General features: G+C 31.3%; 1 protein-coding gene across 1 annotated transcript; it reads right to left on the reverse strand.

Moving 5' to 3' along the window:
* Positions 1-694: 694 nt before the first annotated feature.
* On the reverse strand, positions 695-9,445 carry LOC121392448 (AMP deaminase 2-like). The gene is given in 17 exon segments (XM_041523652.1): positions 695-844; positions 1,633-1,706; positions 1,709-1,742; positions 1,878-2,051; positions 2,755-2,875; positions 2,934-3,027; positions 3,030-3,096; positions 3,147-3,248; positions 3,250-3,274; positions 3,827-3,951; positions 3,953-3,999; positions 4,084-4,207; positions 5,260-5,408; positions 5,411-5,453; positions 5,524-5,653; positions 5,868-6,043; positions 9,359-9,445. Coding segments are annotated over 17 exon segments (1,722 nt in total).
* Between the last annotated feature and the right edge of the window lie 12,148 nt (positions 9,446-21,593).

Consider the following 21,593-nt stretch of genomic DNA (forward strand, 5'->3'; position numbering starts at 1 on the left):
GGATGAACAAAACAATGATTGGAGGTAGTATGTTAGAAACTTAACTATTTTATTTTTGTGTTTAATTGTTAAAATCTAGAATTAATAACTTTAATAACATTAATTAATCAAAATTAAATTATTTTTGTAGGTTTTACAATGTTACAAAGTAATAAATTTGTTATAATAACATTAATAAACCAATTAATAATAGTTTTATGGTATTTTATTATGAATCCAAATTCTCATTTAACTGTTCTAATTAACAGTATTATATTTTATTATTACAGAACTAACTGGAAACTGGAACTTTATTGTCTCTCTCTTATATTTAGACATTTCATTTGGAAATACAATTTTAGAATGTTTAATTTCTACACTAGTGGTCTTGACCCAACACTGGATACATGAAAGATTTTTTCTACTGTCATTGACTTTCAAGTAGTCACAGGTATTCTCTCTTCTTCAAACAGCTGAATATAAAGTTATACACATGAAATGAAAATTTATGTCACTTAGCAAATAAATTTGTGATATATAAAAATAGCACTGGAAACAAAAAGAAATAAAACATTAAATAATATTAAAATCTGTGGGATAAATATGATTATTGGTGATTTAAGTTCATTGCAAAAGTCAACCAAAACACACAGGGTTAAAATAATGTTCCTTGACAAAACTCAATTACTATCATTATGATATCATTATGATGTCATTACTCATGTCCATGAAGAATGTGCTTTAGTTCATCAACTAAAGTTTCATGACGGTATGCCACACGAACATTAGGAACATTGGTTCGTGTAATATCGTTACCTCCTGGACCCTCCTCACCATAATGAGCACCTAACCAATACTGTTTGACCTGAAATAATTAACAATTAGAATTAACACGATTTTATCTTAACATATACATATATAATACTAGACATATGTATACGCAGTGTAGAGCCTCGCGCAGTGAATTGCATATATTTTTGTATGCAGATATTATTTTATCTTTCTGTTAAAATAGCTGGGCCAGGGAAGATAGCACACATGATTCCATGCACAGCTGGAGAATAATATAACAGTGCCATTTCAGGAGCACGTGAGCATACGTTTGCGGTTTGGGCTGAACTAATTGCATTCTCAAGCGTGACACATACATACATACAAACTATCTGCGAGATGCGATGCACGATTATTTGCCTCGCGCTAAGGCGCCTCGGCAATAAATAACAATAATATATGTACATGTATAAAGTATAATGACATGTATATGTATAAAGTATAATGACATGTATATGTATAAAGTATGACATGTACATGTATAAAGTATGACATGTACATGTATAAAGTATAATGACATGTACATGTATAAAGTATGACATGTACATGTATAAAGTATGACATGTACATGTATAAAGTATAATGACATGTACATGTATAATGATATGAAAGTGAGTGGAAAAGTTTAAAACTGGTCATTTTCTGATTGAACTTGAAAAGTCTTCTCTAAAGGACCTACTTTCATCATTTTGCACCAAAACATAAAAATGTGGTTTCTTTTATAACAAAAAGAACTATTCAACTAAGCTCACAACATCAAATGAAGCAGTAGAAAATGATTCTTTGTTTTACATATCAAGTCATGACATCAATTTAACTTACAGCATGTTCAAATCCACTCATAAGTACTGAGTTTCTAGCTAGTTCACACATGTCACATGGACTAAGCTTCCATACTGAGCAGCGATACTATACTCTTCCATAAGTGGCTCCTAAAAGAAGAGAGTTAACTTAAACTTCTTATGTTTGTCCTCTTTCATCTGTCCATCCGTCTATTAATCCATTCTTCTTTTCTCCATCCACTCATTCATCTGTCCATCCATACATCTACATGTATCTATTAATACTTTAGTATAATGGAATTGCAATGGATCATCAGTAGAGAGAGATACTAGCAGTCCACGTTGGAAGTACTGTAATATAGGATTACGATGATAATCTAGAAACAGTGAGTTGTTGCTAAGCGGTGACATAGCAATACCCATTTGAGCCAAGTAATAAAGATATTGTAGAGTAGGAACCTAAAAATAAATAAAAGAGGGAAGGAGAGGTGAATATTAGAGATCACTACAAATACTATATGGAAGATACTCGTTGTATTATGACTTCAACATCCACCATAAGTACATGTACAAACCATCAGTTCAACACATTAGGGATGGATTATTGGAAAGTGTTATGTTATAGGATGTTAAAGGTGTATAGGATAGTAGTAACCTCAATGTTAGGGATGGATGTGGTATTTAAGGTGTATAGGATTGTGTTATGAGTTATGTTTATAGTAACCTCAACATTACAAGGTGTGGGATATGAGTAACCTAAAGCGTGTATAGGATATAGGATTATGTTATAGTAACCTCAACATTAGGATGGATTAAAGGTGTATAGGATGTGTTATGTTATAGTAACCTCAACCTCAATGTTAGGGATAGGATTAAATGTTATAGTAACCTCAATGTTAGGGATGGATGTGTTATGTTATAGTTATAACCTCAATGTTAGCGATGGATTAAAGGGGTATAGGATGTGTTATGTTATAGTAGCCTCAACATTAGGGATGGATTAAAGGTGTATAGGATGTGTTATATAATAGTAACCATGACAACAAACAATGTGATTATTATGTGTTATGTTAGGGTCAGTTTTTTTGTCCATTTACATGCAATCAAAATCTCATGTACTACATGTACATGGTACTATGGTCAAAACAAGTTGCTGTCTTACTTTTCGTAGTAGAAGACCATGAGAAATGTTTTGACCTAACATGAACGCTGTGACAAGATGATGTGCAGGGCCAGCTTCACCACAATGTGGACGAAGTGCAAAGGTATTCATACCTCTTATTCTATAATAAATGTAAGTCACATGATCATCACATGACAGTCACATGTTACTACACTCACTTTCTTAATTTATTCAACATGGTGATGTTAGCAAACATGTAAAAAAGATAATACGCATAGGGAGGATTGTCACCTATGGTCCAGTGGGCGGGTCAGGTGTTGAAGGCTGGAAAAAGTGACCCTCAGGCTTGCTCTCATCATCAACACTATCAAAACCTATCACCTGTTGGAGAGAGAGATTCATTAATCAATTATCTTTTAAATTAATCATACTTGATTTAAAAACTTGCTCAAGTTGGGATGAGATGAAGGATTAAGTGTGGCCTCAAACATCGGCAAGAAGAGGTTCTCCAAAATTTGCTGAAAATTGTCCAAAAGATGCCTGCTCTTTGTAAATATCACTAAAAATGAGTACACATATATTATTCACATTCATGGATTACACTAATAAATTAATTACTTAACAATGTTGACATAGTTTATTAAATTTTTTGTAGTCTGTTGAAAATTGTTTATTAACCCTAACTTAGTTATACTACATGTACATGTTTCAAGCCAGCCCCAATCACTACAAAATACATGTATCCTGTATATATGCATACATAAATGTATATCCAAAGCAAAGTAAGAATTCCAAAACAAATACTTACATACATGTTCTATTGAGTTGTATTCAGCCATGTTGTACATGAACCAACAATATTTGATAGGTACATGTAAGAACCACATCCAGGAAATTTCACTGGCTTCTTGTACAAACTGGCTGAATAGCGTTTGATAGAACATGTGCAATATTTTGCAATTCTTACCTGACTTTGGTTCTTTTTCAAAAATACAATGCACTGTCATTTATATATATATATATATATATACATGGACAAGGTAGTACAATTAGTACAATGTGTTATATACAATACATGTACATGTTCTATACAATGTAACTATTAACTTACTAAATGCGAGGTACTTGTATTAACCAGCGTACATTATCACAAAACATTGAGTGTTCCACTGCCCAATTTGCTAATTTGTCCCACTCATCTCGGCTACGCCCATATACGGAGATACGTAACTCAGCCATTTTGGTACTTACTTTCGACAAGATCTTCCATCACTTCCTAAAAAGGTAACGAGTCTAGTTATTATTAAAGACTAGTTATTAAAGGACTAGTTATTAAAGAACTAAAGTTATTATAATTACTTTGATGATCTTGAGCAAAGTAACGTCCCCCAATGTCATTATCTGTTTTGATAAAGATTTCCCGCAGTTTGCTTTCTCCAATAGGATTATATTTTGAATTGAACTTGTCAAAACGATGAAATGTATTGCGATCCTATAAATACATGTAATAAAGTCTAATATTTGTAACACAATAGAAGATAAATAATACACTGAAAAAAATGGAAAAGCACCAACAAATTTATTTGAAATTGCACTTTGCACACTACATCTGTAACATTACATGTTCAGCAATATAAGTATATATGTTATGTACTACAACTAGTACATGTATTATAGTATCAGGTATGACTGAATTACATGTAGTCTCTATAGTATCAGGTATGGACTGAATTACATGTAGTCTCTATAGTACCAGGTATGACTGAATTACATGTAGTCTCTATAGTATCAGGTATGACTGAACTACATATAGTCTCTATAGTATCAGGTATGACTGAATTACATGTAGTCTCTATAGTACCAGGTATGACTGAACTACATGTAGTCTCTATAGTATCAGGTATGACTGAACTACATGTAGTCTCTATAGTACCAGGTATGACTGAATTACATGTAGTCTCTATAGTACCAGGTATGACTGAACTACATGTAGTCTCTATAGTATCAGGTATGACTGAATTACATGTAGTCTCTATAGTACCAGGTATGACTGAAACTACATGTAGTCTCTATAGTATCAGGTATGACTGAATTACATGTAGTCTCTATAGTACAGGTATGACTGAACTACATGTAGTCTCTATAGTACCAGATATGACTGAAACTACATGTAGTCTCTATAGTATCAGGTATGACTGAATTACATGTAGTCTCTATAGTATAGATATGACTGAACTACATGTAGTCTCTATAGTACCAGATATGACTGAACTACATGTAGTCTCTATAGTACCAGTATGACTGAATTACATGTAGTCTCTAAAGTACCAGATATGACTGAACTACATGTAGTCTCTATAGTACCAGATATGACTGAACTACATGTAGTCTCTATAGTACCAGGTATGACTGAACTACATGTAGTCTCTATAGTACCAGGTATGACTGAACTACATGTAGTCTCTATAGTATCAGGTATGACTGAACTACATGTAGCATTGTAGCCATTTTTCAACTCTGAAATAAATTGTATAAATTACTCACAGCATGGACATCTAGATTATCAACATTCAGATCATAAGCTCTCAAATTAAGTTGTTCAAACACTTGAGCAAGTGTTAAATGTCTTCCTTTACTGTTTATAACAACCTCACCAGCACATTCCTTGATTTTCTTTTTAATAAAACGAAGAGGTGCTTTTGGTTCATGCAAGAAGATGCATGGATATGAGTATCAACCTGGAGGGTGAGAGAGAGAGAGAGAGAGAGAATCATGATCAGTTCATGTTTGCACAATTACTCCGCCCACCTTTCTAACGTTATAGAAATCTCTATGAGGCACTCCTTTTTGAGCTCTTATTTCTCTTATTTCATTCAACATCACATGAAGATGAAAACGAGAGTCCAAATAGCCCAATCTACGATAACTAAAAGATTTACTAAACAATAGAGGAAAGAAAAATAATACAAATGGATTAATAGAATGTAATTGATATATGGTTAGATTGATAGACATATGGATAGAACAAAATGGATGTATGGCTAGATTGAATAGACATATGGATAGAACAAATGGATGTATGGCTAGGATTGAATAGACATATACATAGAACAAATGGATGAACAAACAAATATTTGATGGATGTATCATACATTGGTCCATGAGTGGAGAGAGCTAGTAATATGTTATGATCTCTAATAAACTCATCCCTCAGAGCTATCATGGATGCTGAGTTAGACAGAACGCTGTCCTTTGAGATGGCTCTCTCTTCTTCATCTTTAGGTGTCTTTGTTGGAATTAACTGAACAAAACCACCCTCTATTGTTACCTATTAAAACAATGATACATGTATGGACAGACAAACAGATTGGTATAAAGGAAAATAAGAAACTATCGGACTTGAACCCACAATCTTGGGGAATACAAACTGTGAGTACATTCCTATATATATATTTTAAGAATGTTCTCTTCAATAAAGAGGAGACATTTTTGAAAGACATATTAACAGACAAACAGACATAATATGATAATTTCCAATTTTCATAAAAAAGTAAGTATATATATAGAATGGACAGACAGGTACATTAGTGGACAAACCTTATAATTAATGGGTGGGCTAAAGGTATATCATGAGGGAAAAACACAGGAGCTGGACTTTGACTACGTACCACTAAAAACAAAACAAGGATAATTAATTATTAATTAACTAATAATAATAATAATAATAGTTAATTATTATAGCTATTTAATGATAAGATAAAGAGCTAATTACTTACTTGATATGAGATCACCACCAGGAGTTACCCTACCTTCTCATTGGGATTAGTAGATGTACAAAATGAAGAACTTGGGACTTCAACACCATCTAACATGGAGGCTGTAGTCCTACAAAACTCCTAATAGAGTAAAAGATAATGAAGGAAGGCATACAACCCCCCCTCCTGACCATACACATACAATATATATATGAATGAAGAATAGATGGAATATAATTGAGTAATGATTGACTATTGATAAAAAATGTAAATTTGTAGTAAAATGATGTAGGAGAGAGAGAGGGGGGGAGAGAGAGGGTGGGGGAGAGGGGGAGAGAGAGAGGGGGGGGAGAGAGTGGAGGGGGGGAAGAGGGAGAGAGAGAGAGGGGAGGAAGGAGAGAGAGAGAGAGAGAGAGGAGAGAGAGAGGAGAGAGAAACATATCAGTTTACTTGTAGACTCATGTTCATATATTTTCGTTGATTTTCAAAGCCTCCAATAAAGAATGTTGAGCTTCTTTATAATCAGAAGTCAAAACCTAAACAATAAAATAAAATAATCAAATAAAAATACTCTACACACTACATGTAAATTTACATGTATCTAAACATCAAAGATATACTACTTATCCTGTCAGAGAAACCCAACATGTGAATAGTGACACACTCTACTAAATGACACTCTTAGCAACCATAACACCTGCTATATTTCTTTAATATTCTGTGGTATTTTATACGCAACAACCAGTAAAGATTATATAAAGTATAATCATAAAAGATTACTAAGTGTCTACCATATAGAGAGTGAGAAGTATTAGATAAGAAATATTAACACCTTAACAGAATAGAAATGTCCATTATTGTGAGGTGATGTATATTAGAGATGTTCTTAAACTTACACCAGCAAAATCTGCAGTGTTTTCTCCATCTGTAGTCTCAAATTCTTCAAAGTCAATTGCTGATTTTTATTGCAACACGATTGAAAGGAACATTCATACATATCCCAGACTCTAGAAATGTCATCTTGACATTGTTGGTGCTTAATAAAGGAAACGCATGTCTAGTTAACCACAGTATCCATCCATATCATCCATCCATCTATCCATCCAGCCATCTATCCATCCATCTGTCCATCCATCCTTTATAACCCATTCATCCATCCTTTGATCCATTCATCCATCCAACCTTTTCATTTGTTCAGCAGGAGTTTGCAACTCAACACTATCATCCTCTAGTAATTCTCTAGCACCAGAATATTCATATGATGCATTAGGTTGGTTAGGATCTAAGTACATAGACAGAACACATATAAAGAATTAACAATACACAAAGATAATATTCATTGCACAGCTGACAACCAATGTTTATTGATTTTTATTAGCTAGGGTAATCATGAAATGTAATTGCTTTTAATGAATATTTAATACAGTTAGACTTAGTTGGCCTTTCTGCAAAAAAGTCAAAATTATGACATATTATATCAAAACACAAACACACATATATTGACAACACCTGGTGTAAAATGTGATGTAGAGACAAAATTATCAACATCAATTGACTCAGATTCATCATCTGTACTCTCTCGATCACTGTTATCCAAACTTCATCTTGTTTCAAGACATGTGGAGTACGAGGTTTTTCTTATTCTCTGGTAAAGATGATGAAATAGAGGTAGTTCGTCCACGTTCAGCTAGAGAGAGAGAGAGAAGGGAGGGAGAGAGAAAGAGAGGGGGAGGGAGAGAGAAAAGTGTATACACGTCTTGTTCTACTTTACTGAAATATTTACATTTACTTAATCCAATGTCATCAATAAAAGCAACTCTTGGTTTCTTTACGATACAACTTTTTAGCTAACATGTGAAACACCTATATATATATATATATGAGAGAGAGAGAGAGAGAGAGAAAACAATAAATAAATACACATTACTTGTTTTGTTTGTTTCCAATAAGGTTTCTGGGAAAACTAAATAAGTATAGTAAATCAAACCCACACAGTACATGTATATTAAATATTTGTTATAACTCCTGGTAACCCACAATAGTAAACTACAACATTATCTCTTTATTATTACTTATTATATTTTAACAAATCATGTGTTAATTCCCATCATGTCATTACTCAATAAACACCAAATATAATAGTTATGTTCTAAGTCTATTATCCTAATATGATGACATTGTGATATGACACTGGTAATGATAAAACTCAGTCATACATGCAGTACATGTAACAGTAAGAGCAGCTGGTCATAGATATTACTTGTAATTTCAAAATTCATAATACATATAGTGATAATCATAGACTCTATATTGTTTACATAATTATTATCATTAGAGTATTAATTTAATAATAAACAAAATCATGACCTAAAAATTTAATTCCTTTCTATAATTATCCATTCATGAATCCATTTATCTGTCCATCTATTGCTCATCTATCCATCCATGCATCATCTATCTGTCCATCTATTGATCCATCTATCCATCATACATCCATCTATCTGTCCATCTATTGCTCATCTATCCATACATATCATCCATCTATGCTCATTATTTGTCCATACATCTATCTATTGCTCATCTATTGTTTATCCATATATCATTTATTCATCTCTATTTCATATATCCATTATTCCCAAACAAGCTACATTAGTATCATATGAGATGTGGCATCTACTGAGATACCAGGTAATCAATCTATTAGGTCCCATATGTAAAGGAAGGCAACTGTACATTATTACAGTAAAAATATACAAATTTGTTCACAGTAAAATACATTTTCATTTTTCATATACATGCTTTGATTTCTACAAATCACATTTTCTATCTGTTCATCCAGCCTTTTATCTAAAATGCATTCGTTACTAACTCCGTTTCCTAAAACTTACATTAGCTTCATTCTCTCCAATTGACCCAGCAGAGTCTACTGGAGATGATGTTGACATACGTGGTGGATACTCGCTTTTCTCTCCCATTCTCTCCATCAGGAGGAACAGACTGAGATTTATTCTGGACGGCCATTCCTACCAAGAAGAGGTGAATTTGGCAAAGACAGCGACGTCTCACTATCTGTTCCTGCCAACATCCTATAGAGAAAAAAAGGAGGCGTGGTAGATGCAATGCTAATTAACATTGTTAATCCCTTTTGTCTTGAATAGTAAACACATTGTCTTTCATCATGGCTGACTTCGAGGAGGAGTTACTGGATGATATTTATCTCCCCTCAGCTGACTTTAATATAGATATCTCTGATGATGAGGTATGTAATTAGCAACAATGGGATAAATTTCACATGAGAATTTGTAAATAGTTTGTGGTAGCTGGTATGGGAATGAGGGTATGATGGTACGAGAGTATGGGAATGAGGGTATGATGGTACAAGAGTATGGAATGAGGGTATGATGGTACTATGGTATGATAGTACAATGTAAAGTATAGTATATTATTATTATTAAGGATTTTTGGTAATTTTAAATGGCTCATTAATGTAGTATGTTACTACATGATATAAAATGTCAATATACTGTATAGCAGTAATTATTGACAATGAAATGTTTTGAAATGTTTTTTAAAAAAAATCTCAAGAATTAAATTTAAGCTCTCACTCTAGTCGTTTCCTCAATTCAATATATATACATACTGATTACATTACTATTTATAGTGGACACTTTGGGACTTAAAAACTATCACTTACTTAAAAGTGTCCTCAACAAATTTTTCTGTTTTTCGTTCCACTGTCTTACAGACTGATGGTCACCTTGAGAGATGGACACAGTAGATTAATGATTCAGAAATAAATGTTTAGTATATTAGTTGTTTGATTTATCTAATGACCTATTATATTTATATTAGATTTATTTTGTTATAAAATTTACTTTTCTTAGAATGAAGACGACAGTCAGCCATTTACAAATATTTTACTCGCTCTACTCCTTTAAATACATGGCAGGAGACAGGAAACAAAGATATTATCAAAGTGGGTGGAGCTAGCACAGTCAGAGAGTGTGATATTGATACAGCAATGAAAGGTACATATTTATAGTATATGTATTTTTATTAATATTCTCTAATCGTCGTTGAAAGATGAGACACTGTACATGTTTGTTAATCAATTAAAAATACTAACATGTGATCAATGAATTAATTAATAAGCAGTAAACCATGTACATGTATATTGTACATGTACATGTATTTGTAAATACATGTAGTTGTGTTTATTATGATATGAATGCATTATGTAAGTTTATGATCTTTGTTTCCATGGTAATTCTAGATATGTTCATTGAAGATATTGAACAGAAGAAAGAAGAACAGGATCAAAAGAAAGATATCGCATAATCCCTTAAAGAAGCAGAGAGAACCAAACAACAAATCTATGATATGGCTGATTCTGGAGACCAAGAATGGAATGAATTTCGATCTCAATTTGAGTCTGTCTTGGAATCTTCAGAAGTCATTATACAACAGTCGACAATAGAGGCTCACTTACAAAAACTTAAGGAGGATCTTCTTATCAATGCCCTAGAGATGTTACATCCATCAACAGAGAAAGAGGAAACAAATTGGAATAGGGAAGTTGACTTGGAAAACGATCAACATCAAAACATCTCCTGCTGTGGCTCTTGGAATCATTTAGTGGTAATGATATCAGTACATCTGCTGAGAAATCTAGTAGTTACAAAGAAGAGGCCATTAGTAAATGTAGTAATGGATCAGGAAAGAGGTATATGAACATTATGTAATACAGATATATCATATTTCTAGTACACAGAAGTATCTTTAGCAGTAGTAAATATTGTAAGACTAAATATCAAGAATATCCATATACATGTAATCAGGTATACAAGTAACCAGGAATATGGGATAGAATTGACATATTATCTATGGATATAATATGTACCTATAAATTGGAGATAATATATGCAATAAATAGGATATATAATGCAAGAAAGGACCTGGATGTCAAGAGTACATCCAAATTAGGAAACTCAATATCTATAATTTGTATGTGTTTTTTATTACTAGATCTAGTCTCGGACGTTCTCGTAAAACTACAGTTCTTCACAGCAGCCGATTTGATCGGTCTCAGCGAGAGTGACCTTGATATAATGCTAGAAGCTATTAAGGAAGAATCGAGAGAAAGTAGCATCAGTCGCCCCCTCAGGTGATACGAGAACCAGAGAATTAAAGACAGTTCACATCATTCATTTCAATGGCATTCTATCCCATCATCTAAAAGTACTTGATAATCAACTCATGCAACAATTAGGAATCAGTCAGTTCTCTACAAGTTAATAGCACAGAGATGTTATCAATCATTGCTTACTACTATATCTCAATCTGTTTGATAAGAATCCTGCTATTACAAGACCACAACAAGGTAAGAGCGATACCTCATGACAGGAAGTTAAGACATTTTATACTAAGTGTCATGACTCAAATTATGTAACACACAAGATGACAGAAGTATATGTTGTAGTCAGTCCACGTTAACTTTGACCTTTTTTTTTTATTTGCTTTTCTTATTTAATTTCTAATTTATAAGATACAAAATTATTTCAATTAATACTTCACTTAATGTAGTATAAGCCTGAAGTCAATAAATCTAACAGTTCCAATGTTAGCTATATTACCTACATAAACAAAGTATTGCCATAGAGTACATATAAATTCATGTATTAAACATGATGAAGCCATTAAATGATCTGCAAAGTCAAGTTAATGTGAATAGACTTTAGCTAAGATTTTCTACTGAAGGTTCTGTAGATTCTTGACTTATCTTACTAGTGTATAACTCTACATCAGACTCACATGTGATCAGGCTTGGGTCAAATACATGAGTATTTGCATTTAGCTGTATTTAAATACTATTCAATGTATTCACTCTGCACGTGATACATGTAAATATTTTATTATATTCTATTAGACACAAATATATAGTTTTCTTTATTTAATTATGTTTTATTATTTTATTTTCTATTTCAGTTTCTTCCAAATCTGATACTGGCTCTGTTTATTTGGATTTGAGACTCCTGATAATGTATGTTATTAAAATACAACAATAATATTAAATGCATTTTCATATGTACATGTAAAAATGTTTATATTTATTATATTACATGTATATGTTGGTGTTGTAGATTGAAGATAATATGTGTTGTAGATGAAACCAGTGAGTCAGCCCTAAAGACTAATGAAGTTAAGAACAATGGGAAGAAAGTAAATGTCAATAAAATTTATACTATAAATAGTACATGTAAATGTAACAAGGCTTCGATTAGGGGATGGGGGCTTTTGTCCCCCTTGGAAGCCCTGCCCCTTACAAATTAATTATTACAATTTTAATGTAAGTGTAAAATGAACAGTCTATATATATGAGGCTGTAATTATATATAAACAGATACAAAAACTGTCCAATCAATAATTTATCTGGGTTTTCTCTTCCAAATGTCAACATAATTTTAAGGTCTTCATCAAGAAAAACTCACCCTAACATTTTCAAAGTTGAATGTTTTCTTTCTCCACCCCCCCCCCCCCTAGAATTTTAAGTGAAATCCTGAAATACAAATTTATGTTTTATTCTTGTGCTTATTTAAAAGTTAATATGTAGGTGGAGTTTGATACATGGGATGATTTATAATTGTTTGGTACATATATATTTATATAGTTATTTTATATATTACATGTATATATTATGTTAACTAGTAGTCATATAAATTATGTATCATAATATTTTTAGGCTATGTATTAATAATTATTATTTAATAAAAAATATTATCACTTTGATTCTGGCCTAGGTCAAGCTCTGAGGACAGTGAAGACAACAATGATCCATACATGTGGCAACAAGAGAGACAAAAATATAAAACAAATTTAACTGGTTTTGACTACAGCTTGCTACTCAAGAAAGAGTTGAAAAAAACTCATTTCAATCCTCTATAAAACCACCATCTGGTAAGACCTCAGTTTCTACTCGAACAACGCACAAGTTCTAGTGGGAGTTTCTCTGAAGACGATGTCTTTGAACATTTGACTGGTATACCAGAACCCTCCAGTCACTTCTGAGAGTAGAGGATGGTCAAGTCCCCAAAGCATCACAGAAACGGACATCTGGGAAAAACAAGCAAGAAGTCTAAGAAAAAGAGAAACGAAGGGGGGTGGTCAAAAGGAAGTGGTAGTGGAAGTGACAGTGAGAGCAAAGGAAGTACTCAACATGAGGACTCTATTAGCAAAGTAGGGACTTATGGAGAATGTACATGTACTTAATCTATATATTACGAGGTTATGAGGTTATATCAATAAGTATGATGTATTTATGCTCTATGCTATCAACTAGATTTTAGTGTGGTAATCCATATCTAAATTTTGTACAGTCCGAGGTGTGGCAATAATGCTATTTCCTTATATGGCAAAACTAAATGGAAGCTCTTCCAAGTTTAATATCATTTGAAGTGTACATACTGTAGTTGGGGGTAGTGGGCATAGTGAGCATAGTCGGTTATATCTTTATATTATACAGTTATTAGTACATGATAGTTGATTATGTTATTGTTAATAAGACAGTCTATTTAATTCGATGTATATGTTTTTGTTAATAACATGGTTTTTCTGTTTCTTTGCAGAAACCTCGAGGTTGTAGTTGCAGAAGAAAAAAAGTCAAAGGGATCAACTAATACCGCCTATCAAATTAGTTAATATAAACTAAAAAGGATAGTTTAACATCTGAGCATGATGAAGAACTAGGTCAGTTTCATTGCTTGTTTTCTTAAATTATTATTTGTTACCATTTCAATTATTCGCTTAGTGTCACGATGATCGCTTTCTACATATCTAGTATTGGTCGTTCATTAAGTAGCTTGAGGGAGAGGGTGAGATTGTTACAAGAGATCTAGAGAAAATGAAGTATTATCTTCAGCGACGAATTGAGTCCGGTTTAAACTCAATCAATTTGATACTCCTAATACTTCACCCATTTTCTCACCAGGTAAGCAATTAATAGAAAGTACATTGTATGAAATTTTATTGTATAAACTTGTGAATGTACATATCAAGTATCATGTATCCATATATATGCAGAAACATAGTACATATATAAGGTAAGTAACAACCAGGTTATAAAATGACCACAGCTGTTTCCATGCATTTAAATCATTGCACATGTGAACAGGTAAGTACACGTAGTGCAAAAATATTCAGACACTAATTAACAAACCTTAATGTACACATTGACCTCTCTATTTAAAATCATAGTCTTGTCCAATATTCCATTGCCATTCAAGTGTGACTTGGTCAAAAGATGTAAATAGTATAGGTCATCAATTGTTGTTCATAGATGTTCAAGCTATTTAAATCATTCACATGTATATTCATTCAATAGATGATGTTAAAAAATAAGTAGTAGAGTTCACCAACCTTACAGTCTATAAACATTCCATTTAATTCAAACCATTCATGTTCTTACTGATCAAAGACACTATCAAACTAAGTGTATAGGGTCACCAACCTTATTGTAAGGCTCACTATCAGAGGGTAAATACTTCCACCACTTGTTTCATATGTAATCATTAAAAGGAATTGTTAAATACGAGCAAATGTATTTTACATTTGTTGTCACAATAATACTTAGTCTTGGTTAACTTGAGGTGAAACACACACACAGGGGTATTGCAGACGTCTTTTGTACTTCAATAAGGTAGTTGGGCTTTTCCCTGGGTTATTACTTTCATCTTTATTGGGCCTTTGTTGTCAAAGCTCAAGGTTCAAAGTTTTATGCTTCTTGTTTTTTTTTTTTTTTTTTACAACTCTCTAAACAAATTTCGGCCCAAAGCAAGGTTTGATAAACTGTTTTTCTCTAGCTAAAGAGACAAGCTTTATTCTGTAAGCAAGGCACGATCGATAAAGATTCGCTAGCCAGAAGATTATTTCCTCTCCGACGACCTCCTTTTCTATGTTCCGGGTCTGTGCGAATTAAAGTCTTGGGCTGTCCCTCGGTTAATACCTGTACCATAATGGAGACACAACTACGTCTTTGTAATTGGAGGATTATTAATAGTAAGGACCTTTGGGATAGGATTGCTTACCTAATAATTCTTCATTTCATGGAGGATTAGTAATAGTAAGGACTTTGGTAGGATTCTTACCCAAATATGTCGATCCAACTCCCAGTGTCCTTCGGTTTAGGTTGTACCCTCTAATGGTGAGACTTTGTGGTAACCTTCTGTACTAGGGGGATTGGCTGGTTATTTCTTCCTCCTATAAAGGATATAAGGAGTAGTGGTAAGTTATGGGTTACAATTTGGGCCACTGATCTTTTTTCACCAAAGCGGCCTACAATTGAAGTTATTGTTGATGGGTTAGTTTAACAATGGTTTCCTGTAACTATTTTGGACATTGCTTCTGGGTTTTACTTGATAATGTGTGTGTTCCAAATGTCCCTTTTTTCGGTAAATCCCAGTCTTACTCCATTTGTTGGTAAGACTATTAATTGGTAACTACTAATATTCAAGAACTCTAACAGTGATCCATTGTGGGATGGGTGGATGTGGATCTTTGAACAAGATTTTGAATCTTTCTGTTACCTTGGTTTCATAAAGTTTACTATAACACTAGGCTTTGGGTTATATTTTTCTAATAGGGAACTGATGTGAAATATTCCAAAGCTTCTTATGAATTTTTGTTAAATGACCAATTATTTATTAATTGATTGGTTGGGATTATTGTCAATTTTTTCTTAATACAGGTCTAAAAATTGTTTGTTTAATAACAAAAAAATTGATTGGACATTTGAGAATTTGCAAATAAGTAAATAAAACTCAGCAGATTATAGAATTAATGGAAAAAATGATTGGTTACAATTTGCCACAGTTGCTTTGTTTTTTGGTGGCAGGAAATAAAGGTGATTTTTTCTCTCTCTATTTAAGGTAAAAAAAATAGTATAAAGGTAATTACCAAATATTTTCTTAAAACAACAGGATATACAATTGATGTGTTTGTTAACAATTAGTTTAGAATAATACAGACAAAAGAATTTTTTTATTCATAGGAAATTATTATGAGTGAATTATATTTATAAGGGGTTTAATTCAAAGCAAAAAAAGAAAGTCAAACACTATAGAAGTACCAAAAAAAATGATTATGGAGCTATTTTATGTGACATTATTTTGCTTTTTTGGAGTTAAGTTTCGATTTGGGCAAGCTCTCAAATAACAAAATTTAATTTGAAACAAAGGTTTTAAGAAATATTAGATCACAGGAAAATGCTTATTTCCAACTGTGTTTTTCCATTATTTCCAATTTCCCAATTCTTTACAAGCTTTTCATTTGGTTAATCATCCACATGGTTTATGATGTTTTTCAAGGGAAAAATTCGAGTAAATATGGGGTAAATGATGGAAATATGATGGAATTTACAAAATAAAAAAAAAGGGAATTAAATGAAATAGGTACCTTTTACCATTAAAAAAACCAATTTTTATAAACAATTGTTAAAATAGTGTAAATTTGCCATTTAAGCACATTAGTTAATATAGTTAAGCGATGATATTTCCCAAAAGTAAACAAGCTTGTTATAGGTTGTAGAGAATGTAAAATTTCCATACAATACTTATTAACATACAATGTAACAATGATGAAATTTTGATGTAATGTTTTTATCACAATCCTTAATGATGAAGGCAACATTGCAATAAGAAAGGAAAAGTGATAATTTATGGTTTTATTGAAATGAGCTTTTTTAGATTTTGTCAAAGAACATATTTTTTGGGATGAAATTGTATTTATGTATTTAATTGCTGGATTGAAACTTAATAAAGTAAATAATTTTGTCGTTTTAAATTGATTTGATTTTAAATTAGTTGAGTTTCTTAAGGTGAGAGAATTGGTTGGCATTTTGATAATGTTCTAGTTTTCCAATTCAGTTTTTCTGGTTTAAACTGTGCCACATTTGTTAATGATCTTTGTGAATTTTAAACTCGGAACAAGTGCATCCAAAAATTAACTAGGACCATTAGGGATGGAATGGAGGGGACTCTTGAACAAATTGTTGAAGTTTGGTCTAAAGGGGTTTCAAAAGTTTCCAATCATCAACTATGAAGTTTGGGATTGGATTTGGTAAGAAGGAATGATGGGTGAAGTATTCCAATGCTTCTTAGAATTTTTGTTTAATGAGTGTAATGGTTTTTGTTTTTTTGAAACTTTTAAAAGTGAATTGTTTGGGTTTCTGTTTTAGAACAATTTTGTTTTTGTTAAACTTAAATAACTTAAATCCCATGTCGTATTATTAATAATAATTGGTTTTGTGTTAAAGTGTGGCATAGGTCTCAAAACATAAGAACATCTTGAGGATGATTGACATGAGATGATAAATAAAATAGGAACTTCTTTTCTTATTCCTCAGTTTGCACTTCCCATTTTTGTAAGATCCAAATAGTGATATTTGTTTTTTTTCCTTTACTCTACGGGAATTTTCATTCAGTGATGCTCTCCTTACTACTCATTTACAACCCTTCTTTGTTGCCACTACAGAAGGGAGTATAGACTTGGTACCCTTGTCTTCCAAGAAATAACGTCATATACTATAAATGTTCAAATACTTCTATCAATGGATGATAAAATTAACTAAGGTCAAAGAGAGGAGAAAGAACCGGCACAGTTAATACCTTGTGGAGGCCATTTTTGTTTTTTTTTTTTTCAAAGACATAGTAAGGGGATTGGTTATGTTTGTTTAAGCTAACAAGGTATTATATAAAAATGACATATATGTTTATGTTAGTTTTGAGGAGACATTTCCTTTCCTTTCAAAGTTCGGCCTCAAGAACCCATGGGTGTAGTATTCTTTAATTATGTATGAATGTAAAGTGTAAATAAATTATGTTTTAAAATGCTAGACCCAAAAACCTTGGCTTTTCACTTATTAAATAGATAACTAACCAAATACCAATAAATTTGATACATTTTCATTCATTTTTGTTTGTATAGATTACTTAGTCTAAGGCACAAGTTATTGAGTTATTAAAGAAATCACCTGAAAAATAATGCCCCAATTCTAAATAAATGACGTCAGCTCAAGTCAAACCGACCATCTTAATCAATTAGTTCATTAATTAGCTTCCATTCAAGTCCAAGAGACATTCTTACAAATCCACCAGTTTTAGGTTAAGCTTTATTTTCCTAGGCTTACCTTTAATGAGAGCCAAGGAAAGTCACCTTCAAACAACAGTAGCACAATTAAAAAGTCCCTTACATAATACAAAATTATTTTGGCTTTTGAGTGAAAGCTTAAAGGGGGACTAGATTAGTGGTCTAAGGTTGTATCCAGCGAATGATCATTCAAATTTCAAATTAAAAGGAGCTAGTGTTCAAACGAGAGACACTAGATCAATTTGGCAATAGCTTCAGAGGTCCCCCGAAATGAAATTAAGAGGGGACTGAAGACATTCTGGCGGTGGACAGATTCCCAACCTCTTTGCCAATATGTCACGGATCCATTAACCCCTTTTTTTTTTTTTTTTTAAAAGGATAGGGAAAAAAATTTTTTAAAAAAAAGGTTTTTTTCCTGGGTTTTTAAAAAATGTTAGGGGGGGAAAAATTTTTTTAAAAAGGTTTTTTTTTTTTAAACCCAAAAATTTTGGGTTGGTTTTTTAAAATTCCTTTTTAAATTTAAAAAAATTTTTTTCCCAAAAACCCTTTTTTAAAATTTAAAAAATAATTTAAAAAACCCAAAAATTTTTTTTTTTTTTTTTTTTTTTTTTAAAAAAAAAAGGGGAAATTTTTTTTTTTTTTTAAATTAATCCCCCAAAAAAAAAATTTTTAAAAAGGCAAAAAAAACCCCAATTTTTTCAAACCAATTCATTTGGTCAAAACCCCTTTTCTTAATAAATTCCCTTTAATTTAAAATTTTTTTTCCCCCCACCTTTAAAAAAAAACCCCCCAAAAGGGCCTTTTAAAAATTAAATTTAAAAATTTTTGGCCTTGGGGCCCCCCCGGTTGGAAAATTTAAAAGGGTTTCAATTAAAAAAAAAAAATTTTTGGGGGTTTAAAAGGGCCCCCGGGGTTTTTGGCCCGGGGGGTTTGGGGAAAATTTTTGGGAAAAAAAACCCGGGGGTTAAAAACCCAAATTTTTGGCCCATAGGGGGGGGTTTTTAAAAAAAATTGGGGAAAAGGGTTTTGGGGTTTTTGGGGGGGGGCCGGGGGGGTTTTTATTAACAAAAAGGAAAGAAAAAGGGGTTTTTTTCCAAAGGGAATTGGGGGGCCCCCAAGGGTTTGGGCCCCCCCCAAAAGGGATTTTTGGGTTTAAAAAAAAAGGGGGCCCTTTGAAATTTTGTTTTTCCAAAACTTGGAAAAAGGTTTTTTTTTTAAAATTTGGGGCCCCCCTTTCCCAAAAACCCCTCTTTGGGTTCCCAAAACCCAAAAACCCCCCCAAACCTAAGGTTTCCCCTTTTTATTTTTAACCCCCCCCTTTTTTTTTTTTAAAGGGGGTTTTGAACAAAAAATTTTAATTAAATTTTTTTTAAAAAATTTAAAAAGACCCCACAATTTTTCCCAACCCCCCCAATTTGGGAAATTTAAAAAATTTTTTTTTTTAATTAAGGTAAAATGGTTCCAAAAATTTTTTTTGGGAAGGAATTTTTAAAATTTCCTTTTTTTTTTCCCCCTTTAAAAATTTTTTTTTTTTTTAAAAAAAGGGGGGGAAAATTTGGGTTAAAAAATTTTTGGGTTTTTAAAATTTTTAAAAATTTTTTGTTTTAAAAAAAAAAAAAATTTTTTTTTTTCCGGAAGCAATTTTAAAAAAATTTTAATTTTTTTGGGGAAAACAACCCCAAAAAAAAGTTAAAACCCCAAAAAAAGGGAAAACTTTTTTTGGGGTTTTTTTTTTTTAAAATTTTTTAAAAATTTTTTTTTAAAAAGGGTTTTTTTTTAAAAAAAGGGGGTCCTTTCCCCCTTTGGGCCTTTTTTTTTGGGTTAAAATTTTTAAGGGAAAAAATTAAAAAAAAAAAAAAAAGGGGAAATTTTTTTCCAAAATTTTTTTTTTTAAAAAAATTAAATTTTTTTTTTTTTTAAAAAGGGGAAAGGAAAAAAAAAGGGGGGTTTTTTTTGGGGAAAATTTAAAAACCCGGGTTTGGGCCCCAAAAAATTTTTAAAAAAAAAAAAATAAAAAAAAAAATTTTTTTTTTTAAAAGGGGGGCCTTTTTTGGGGTTTTTAAAAATTTTTTTCTTTGGGAAAAAATTTTTTTTTAAAATTTAAATTTTTGGGTTTTTAAAAAAAATTGGGAAATTCCAAAATTTTTTAAATTTAAGACCCAAAAGGGGGAAAAGGGGTTCAAAAATTTAAAAATTTTAAAATTTTTTTTTTTAAATTTTAAAATTAATTTTATTTAAAGGTTTTATTGGTTTTTTTTAAAATTTTTTTTTTTGGCCTTTTGGGGAAAAACCCAAAATTTTAATTTTAAAAAAAAATTTTTTAAAATTTTAAAAATTTTTTTTTCCCTTTTTGGGTTTTCCCAACAATTTCCCTTTTTTTTTTTTCCCCCCCCCCAAAAAAATTTTTTTTTCCCTTTTTTTAAATTTAAGGGCCCGGTTTTAAAAAAATTTGGTATTTTAAAAATTTAAATTTAAATAAAAAAAAATTTTTTTTTTTAAAAAAAATTAAATTTAAAAGGCCCAAAACCCCTTTTAAACCCCCTTTTCCCCCCCCCTTTTTTTTTTAAAAAAAAATTGGTTTTCCCCCTTTTCCTTTTTTAAAAATTTTTGGGTTTTTTTTTATTTTCCCCCTAGGGTTTTAAAAAAATTTTTTTTTTTTTTTTTTTTTTTTTTTTTTTTTTTTAAAAAAAAAAAAAAAAAAATTAAAAAAAAAAACCCCAAAAAGGGGAAACCTTTAAAAGGGAAATTTTAAAAATTTTTTTTTTTAAAAATTTCCAAAAAAATTTTAAAAAAAAATTTTTTAAAAAAATTTAAAAAATTTTAAAATTTTAAAATTTTTTAAAAAAAAGGGAAATTAAAAAATTTTTAAATTTAATAAAAAAAAAAAAAAAATTTTTGGTTTGGGGGGGTTTAATTTTAAATTATTTTTAAAATTTTAATTTTAAATTGGAAAGGGTTTAAAATCCTTTTAAAAAAATTTTTTTT

The sequence above is a fragment of the Gigantopelta aegis genome, unplaced genomic scaffold, assembly GCF_016097555.1.
Source record: "Gigantopelta aegis isolate Gae_Host unplaced genomic scaffold, Gae_host_genome ctg3833_pilon_pilon, whole genome shotgun sequence".
Classification (NCBI taxonomy): domain Eukaryota; kingdom Metazoa; phylum Mollusca; class Gastropoda; order Neomphalida; family Peltospiridae; genus Gigantopelta; species Gigantopelta aegis.